General features: G+C 53.0%; 1 protein-coding gene across 8 annotated transcripts in view; it reads left to right on the top strand.

Moving 5' to 3' along the window:
• Nucleotides 1–5,701, top strand: part of EBF3 (EBF transcription factor 3) — a 118,118-nt gene extending 112,417 nt beyond the window's left edge. For 2 of the 8 annotated variants that reach the window (XM_052661139.1, XM_052661137.1), the window contains exons 14-17: nt 201–389; nt 890–979; nt 1,931–2,043; nt 3,124–5,701. In XM_052661139.1, the coding sequence (XP_052517099.1) occupies nt 201–389; nt 890–979; nt 1,931–2,043; nt 3,124–3,141 (410 nt within the window). In that variant the 3' untranslated portion in view covers nt 3,142–5,701. Of the gene's footprint in view, nt 1–200; nt 390–781; nt 980–1,930; nt 2,044–3,123 lie in introns of all 8 variants that reach the window. The other 6 variants (XM_052661135.1, XM_052661134.1, XM_052661141.1 and 3 more) reach the window with 3 other exon arrangements.
• The last annotated feature ends 2,020 nt before the right edge of the window (nt 5,702–7,721 follow it).

Here is a 7,721-nt window from a genome sequence, read left to right as displayed (position 1 = left end):
GAGACGGGCCGGGGCCAGGATGCTCAGGCAGGGCTTGGCGTGGCAAAGGTCGTCAGAGCTGGCGAGAGGCGCTGGGGCTGGAGGAACGCGAACGGTCGTTTTGTAGTGGTCGATAGGCGATGGAGGTTTGCGGGGAATGCCCCCCCCAGTGTCTCTCCCTGATAATAACGTTGTTTTTGGCCGGGGTGGGGGTCCAACAGTCGGCTACAGTCGCAACACGAGCAGCGTGTCCCCGCGAGGATACGCGCCGAGCAGTACTCCCCAGCAGTCCAATTACAGCACAGTCAGCACTAGCATGAATGGATACGGAAGTGGCGCCATGGCCAACCTAGGGGTCCCGGGCTCGCCTGGATTCCTTAATGGCTCCTCCGCTAACTCTCCCTACGGCAGTAAGTGTCTGTTTTGTCACACGTCATCACACAGATTCATATGCGCTGCAGTCACGTGTGTGCGTTGCTTGGATGTTCTGTGGTGTGAGCTGCTGGAACACAAGGAAGGGTGGCTCTGGAGGCTGGGCGTCCGCGTGGCCGCCGGAAGTGGGCCGGAAGCGGGCCCCGAGGGGTCACACGGCGAAACCCAAACTGAATCGGCACCAAACCGGGGCTGCCCAATTGGAACCCAAAGTCCACGCAAGCGTTAGATGATGCCTGTTGTCCCGAGAGTGGCCGAGCCAGAGACATCTCATGCTTGCTCTGTGGCCCGAGGCTCCAGGCCCGGCCCGGAGCCTCTGTCGTGTGGCCGCGGCCGCGTCGCGCGTCCTGACATGTTTGCTTTGTTACAGTAGTGCCGTCCAGCCCCACCATGGCAGCCTCTTCGGTCACCCTCCCTTCAAACTGTAGCAGTACACACGGCATTTTCTCATTCTCACCTGCCAATGTCATCTCTGCAGTGAAACAAAAGAGCGCCTTCGCGCCTGTGGTCCGGCCCCAAGCCTCCCCTCCTCCTTCCTGCACCAGCGCCAACGGGAACGGACTGCAAGGTGAGGGCGCGTGCCGGTCCCACGCTGCGGCCTGGGCGGCCCCCTGGGGCCCTGCGGGTCTCTCCTGGGGGCGGGAGCTCTGGCCTGCCCCCCGGCCCTCCCGGGGCCCCTGGCAGGGCAGCCCTGGCCACTGCATGCCCTCCTTTGTCCCCACCAGGCGACACAGCCCCCCGCCCCCCACTGGGTGTGCCTAGGAATGACCCCCACTTGATCAGCCCTCGCAAGCAGAGGCTTCCTCTTGGTTGGTAAAACCCATGTCCCCATCCTTCCGAGACGACGTCCGTGTCCTCGTGGTAGAAGCAGCCCATGCCCGCAGGGAGTGGAAAACCACAGGGAAAGCAAACAGGCCGCCGTGGTGGCCGTAGGGCCCACGTTCTGCCCTGCTGAGCCGGCAGCCTCCCTTGCCCGCCGGACAGCCTTAGGCCTGGGTGGCGGGCCGCGGTGCTGCCTGCAGCCCCTGCCTGACCTGGGCCTGCCCGTGCGGTCCCGAGCCTTGATTCTCAGCCCGGTCTAACGGACCGCAGGGCCCCCGGGCCGTGCTGTTCTTGGAGACCTGGGGCTGTGCCTGAGCCAGCGCTGGACAGGAGCTGGTCTCTCGGGCGACTGCTCTCATAGACTCCAGAGGGAGCAGGGCCCGCCGAAGGGCCGCGGGAGGCCCCGCCTGGCACGGCTGCCTGCAGACGGGGCCGTGCAGTGCCTGCCCAGTGCCAGGGCCCTCTGGGCAGTGGCAGGCGGGGCCGTGTGCGGGCCCCCAGGCCTCCTGAGCTTGCACGCGGCTCCTGGTGAGTGACTGAGGCCCACAGGCCCCGAGATTGAGTGGCCGCCATCTGGCCTCTTTCAGACACCTCCTTTGGTATATGCTCCTCCCAGTGAAAACCAAATCCAGTTACTCCTTTAAAAAAAAACTGAACCCATTCAACCAGTATTTACTGAGCGCCTACTATGTGCCAGGCTCTCTGCTGGGTGCTGAGGACGCTACCGTGGAGAAGACAAACTGGCCCTTTTGTGAAGTCGGTGGCATATTTCACTTTGATGAACTAATGCTCAAAAAAGGAACTGGAAAGGTATCCGTGATTTGAAATAATTGTCTGCACCACACCTGTTAGCGTGAGAGGGTCGCCCAGCCCCGAAGGGCCACCGACTGGCCTGTGAGCCGGCCGCGGTCCCCAGAGCACAGGGGCGAAGGGGCAGGTGGCCGGGTGCGTGGCCCTCCCCGCCGTCCACGTGGCACCAGGGCCCACCGAGCGGTGGCACCGCATAAGCCGTGTGTACACACACAGGCCTTCCAAACCATGAAGTTGTAACGGTGAGTCGGAGATAAATTAATATTGTTGAAATTAATGAACTGAGAAATTGAAGCTCCCATCACTACATGAACCAAATGTATTAATATGTGATACATAAATTAATGAGAATAATCACTCTTGACAAAAATTAACACTAAAGTTAAAAGGTTTTAAAGTACCTTTGCACCAGGAGTTCACTGGGAAGCATCCTTGCACTTGGCATCTCCGCACAAGTTCTCTCTCTGTTCCAAGAAGAGAAAGGACACGCTCCCTACACGTGGAGCCGTGACTTCTGTCTTTTCAGGGCCCTTGGGCCCGCGATTGCAAACCAGGTGGGCTGTGGTGGCTTTGATCTTGGCCAGCCCGCGACTCACCATTACGATACGGAGCGGTCAGCAGCAGGTCCAGGGCAGGGGCTGAGAGCAGAGGGGAGCCCGAGGCACGCCCAGTCCACGCAGGGCGTGAGAGTGGGGCCCGGCTGCCCCCCGGCCCAAGATCCAGCCACGGCTGGCATCACAGGAGTGCCCGGGTTGGCACGCCTCTGTCGACAGAGGTGGCCTCGGGGGGCCCGGGCCTCTGTCTGCCAGAAACCAGCCACCGAGGTGTGTGGGCGGCAGCCCCTTCGCACGCAGAAGGCCAGAAGCCTTTCCCTTTGCCACGTGAGGTCTTTGAGGAGAGGAGCCTGGGGGGGGGGTCTGTCCCCACTTGCACCCCCACCCCATGAAGTAGGTGCCCTTAACTGAGCCCACGGCTGGTTAGTGGAGGGCTGTGCAAAGCCACTGTCCCGTTGACTGAAGCCCAGGGAGGCCCCCCGCGCCTGGTGAGGGGTGCCCCTGACCTGCCCCCTCTCTCTTGCAGCTATGTCTGGGCTGGTAGTCCCGCCCATGTGAGGGGCGCTGTTACCTGCCGCCAAGCAGTGTCCAAGGATGGACTTCAGGGGACACGTCAGGACACACGAGGTGCTGACGGGACGGTGTCTTCAGTGCGTCAGCAGCGGCCGAAACACTACAAGAGACTTTGTTTAAAGATTTTATTTAAACTATTAAGAATCAACAAGCAAACAACCTACTCCTTCATGAACAATTCCATTTTCCTAACTGAACTTTTCTCATATTTCCACATTTCTCAGTCCTGAAGAATAAGGAAAACAAAGCGACGCCTATTTTGTATAAAGTTTCCGACTCCGTCTTGGCTGTGTCTAGTACTTGCTATGTGTTGGGAGAAACTTTGTGAATGCACCATTTTGATGATCATAAAACACTGATGAAAAACGCCTCCAGACATTTTTCTGTACTCATACTTAGATTCACAATGGTTGTGTATCTCTATAATGTGAAATATTTTTTTGTGGTGACAAAAGGGGGCCAAGGAGGTCTGAGCCATCAAACTGGAAGAAAGGAGAATATATGGTTAGGAGAACTGGGGTGGCAGGGTGGGGGGAGGGAGGGTTTATCATTGCTTAACTTCATCTTAATGAAATGAAACTTTGTAACTTATTGTAGTTAGAAATTGTAACTTTGATATTGAATTCTCTTGCCTTCAACAAGCACACTGACAGAGGAAAAAAAAAAATGCTACTGTCTGTTGGTTAAAATATTCCCCACTGCTAGAGCTTCCTGTTGAGCAAGTGTGGTCTGCGACATTTTTTCACCTTTTGCTAGCACTGTATACTATTGCATTCTTAGGCTACTGTGAGATCCATGTTTCTTGTACCAGAAGTTGTCCTTTTGACTTCTAGATCCTTCTTCCCTGATGTGTTTTGTATGTGGTTATAAAATTGTAGACTTTTGTGATTTTGCCAAAGTTGTAGCTAAATATTTATACACTTGTCTTGAATTTTTTTCAGATCCACTTAAATATTTAGAGAGAGAAAAAAAGTTTTATTCCTTATGCGTCTTATAAGGAATAAAATGGTCTCCATTCAACACTTACTTTTCCATGAACACTTGCTGTTGCTAAGGGACTTTATTTTGTAACATATCAATTATAAATATTGTATTTATCTTCGAGATTTTGTACATTGCTTTTCCTGCCGTTCTCGGTTCTGTTTCCTTGTCTATGTTGGTTTTCAATCACGGCCTGGTGTGTGATGCTGGAAGAGCATTCAGCCAAGAACTGTCTGTCTGATCCGTTCTGTTCAATGAACCAGCGTCCTTGCATTTCATTTGTACTTCCAGAATTTGCTATTGTTTAGACTTTCCGTCCTTTTTTTTTTAATTTTGAGGAAAAGTCAAATTCATTGTTTATTTTTATATTATTTTTTAAGTTATCTGAACAAATACTTTTGAAGAAAAAAAAAAAAGTTTGTTGTATAGTCAAACAGAAACGGTGCCACCCGGCTGCGACGAGTCCCGGCAGAGCCCGTGCATGTGGGACAGCCACGGAGAGGCGACACCGTCTGGGGCGGCGTCCTTCTTTCCTTATTATTTTTTTTTGTAGAATGTAAAAAGTCATTTTAGCTGCCACCCATGACTTTGCCACATAGCTGAACCGTGTTTACTGGAAAAATTCAGAGGCCTAAAGTTTAAAATAAAATTTACTTCTGACGTTTTAATTAAAATGTTTGCCACATTAACTTCTCCGATGCCTTAAAAGTGGACTTCTTGAAAGAACCTTTGTGCTATCTTCTCACAGGCTTACACCACGATTGTTGATCAAGATTTCATTTGGAGATTTACAGTGACACACACACACAATCGTGCACACACGCAAGCACACACACTCAAGCACAAGCCCCATGAGCCCGTCACTGCTCTCTGCATCTGGGTCTGCTGTGTCCTGCGTCCTCCTGAGCCCACCCCAGACTCAGAGGCCCCAGGGGACCCACAACCACCCCTTGTCCAGAATTCCCTTTTAACAATACCTTTCCTGTGGTCAGACCCCAGCAGCCACTGTCTGTACTTTCTGAACTGGAATGACCTCCTTCCGACACTGTCCCTGTTAGTGCCAAACCCGCGGTGAGACCAGGAGGGGCGTTTTCTTTTCCCTTTTCGGACGCAGCACAGCCAACACTTTGCAGCAGAAATCAAATCTAAAACAAAAAGGAGGGACTTCTTAAATTTCTCTTGAGAAAGACCAAAACCATGCGTTCATTTGTGGGACTAAATGGAGGAATCGGAATATCCTGGAGGCTAGCGGTCACACTCTGGCCCCGTGACCGGCCTGAGGAGTCACTTTGGAACTCACCTGCCTCCGTTTTATTTTGTATATGTAAGGGTTTGACCTAAAAATGAGCTCATGTGTACACATTGGGGACATTTGTGAGTTTGCTCACCCCGTACTTGGTTTGGGTCTTAGAGTACCGAGTCGCCCTCACAGCGTCATCGTCTCAAAACCAAGCGCTCCACTAAATGGTAGATTTTACTGTTGAAGACCCTACAATAAGATTGTTTTATCTGTACTTTTTTTTTTTCAGATATTTAACTGTATAAAATGTTCATTTTACACGCTATTTAATTAAAGTATTTCTTGTCTGTGAATTTCACTTTGGGTAACTCGATCTGTTTTCATTGTTAGAACGGCTGGCTCAACATGCAGCGCTGACATTGGGTTGGGGGGTCGTTTGCGTACCCTGGATTTCAGAGCGCTCTCGGCCAAGATAAGAACAGTTTGTACAGGAGCCTTCTCCAAGGCTGTCTGCCCTCAGATGCTCATCTGAGCTGCACAGAGAGGTTCCTGCTGGGGTGCAGATGGCGCTGGTCCCGGGGCCGGCAGTCTGCAGGCCGCATGCCCCTGGAACATCTGAGTGTGGCTGGGTGGGACCCAGGGCCATGGTGGCCCATAGACAGCCTCGACGCTCGTGGGGGCTCGGTCACCCCTGCCCCCGGCCCAAGCCCTCTGACCTCAGCCCCTGCTCCTGAATTGGAGGCCTGGCAGTGGAGAGCCAGGGCTCTGGCCACTTGGGACACGAGCTCCTCTGTCCTTGTCATCAGGCGGGGACAAGGTCCAGCTCGAGGCGCTGTGGACAGACACCAGGGCACCCTGAGCCCTGACCGAGGGGACTGGCATCAAGGCCAGGCTCACGTCAAGGTGTGGAGACCCCGTGTACTGCCCTGCCGCCAGGCCGCACGCAGGGGCAGCCAAAGGCGCGGGCAGTGATGAGACGTGAGGCAGCACCAGGGTTCTGGGTTCTGTTTCTCGCAGCCCTGTTTGGCTCCTGTGCGTCTTGGGTGCCCCGGCTCCATCTCATTCTGCATTTTTCATTTTCTCCTCAATGAAAGGCTGGCTTTGCATGTTTTGGCTTGCAGCTCTCCAATACATACACATAAGTGTGATCCAAATTAGTACTCACAAATGTCATCTTAATTACTTGTTCTGCCGAGCAAAACAGGGAACAATTATTCAAAACATAAACTTGTGAATACCTTTTTTTTTTAACCTGTCAATGACAGTCAGGTTCTTTTGACTGCGTTCTTGTTTCAGCCTTAAAGAGACAGCAAAGAAGGGGGCTCATGGGGCACAGGCTGCAGGCAGCCCCTCTGCCGTGTGCTGGGGACGACATCACCCCTTGGCTCTGAGCTGGTGCCAGGGATGCCTGCTCAGGGGTGGGCTAGGGGCCGCCTCCCGGAGCTGCCTGCTGGGGTCTGGCGACCTGGGGGAGGGAAATTACTTCATGTTTGTGTTCTGAATCCGAACTGAGAGCTGCATTCTCTCCAAATGTGTGCCAATTATTGTCAGGCCACCTTCCAGGGTCTTCCAAGCTTTTAAAGATTATTCAAAGCACTTGAAATGGGCTTCAATCTAATGCCTCATTTCATTGCATTAAACAGCCTAGTTAATAAAGAATCGATATATTCAAAGGGCAAGGTTATCTTTTGTCTATAAGGGGTGGTGTCATTCTGAACCTTTTATAGTTCAAATGCTGAAAAAGACCTCATGAAATCCATACTCATCAAGTGGGTCAACAGGAGCAATAAAGAGGGCCCTGAAAGGAAGGAACGCCCGCCCTCCTCTAAAACAACTCGGGCCTTATCTCCCCGCTCGGCACCCGAGCAGTCCTCAGAAAATGTCAATTTCTCATCAAGACAAGAGGCTTCGATGATCACTTTTTCCAGAGAATACACACAATTAAGAGGATGCTGGGGGTGGGGTGGGGGGGGGGGGCGGTGTGGGCGGCCGCGGCGGCAGTCTGTGGCTCCTTCTGTCCCCACGAGCCGCGCGCTCCCGCCCGGCAGATAATAAGAGCTGTTGATAACTCGAGTGTCAATATGCCCAAGAGCAGGTTTTGAATGTGAGTCCTTGTGCTCTGGGCCCGCCCGGCCGATCCCAGGCCCTGATAACCGCACAGCTGCCAACGGACACCGGCGGGCGGGGCCGCCAGGCCTGGCCCTCACAATTAATGCGATGAGCAAATCACACAAAGGGCCAGCCGCTTTAGGAGCACTGAGACAATCCCCGCTTTACCCTTCAAGGGTTTCTTTTATGTTGGAATAAGGTTGCTTTTAATGAAATTTAAA

Source organism: Budorcas taxicolor, chromosome 23, assembly GCF_023091745.1.
Source record: "Budorcas taxicolor isolate Tak-1 chromosome 23, Takin1.1, whole genome shotgun sequence".
NCBI lineage: Eukaryota > Metazoa > Chordata > Mammalia > Artiodactyla > Bovidae > Budorcas > Budorcas taxicolor.
The sequence above is the reverse complement of the archived record's forward strand: the minus strand, read 5'-3'. Positions and strand labels throughout refer to the sequence as shown.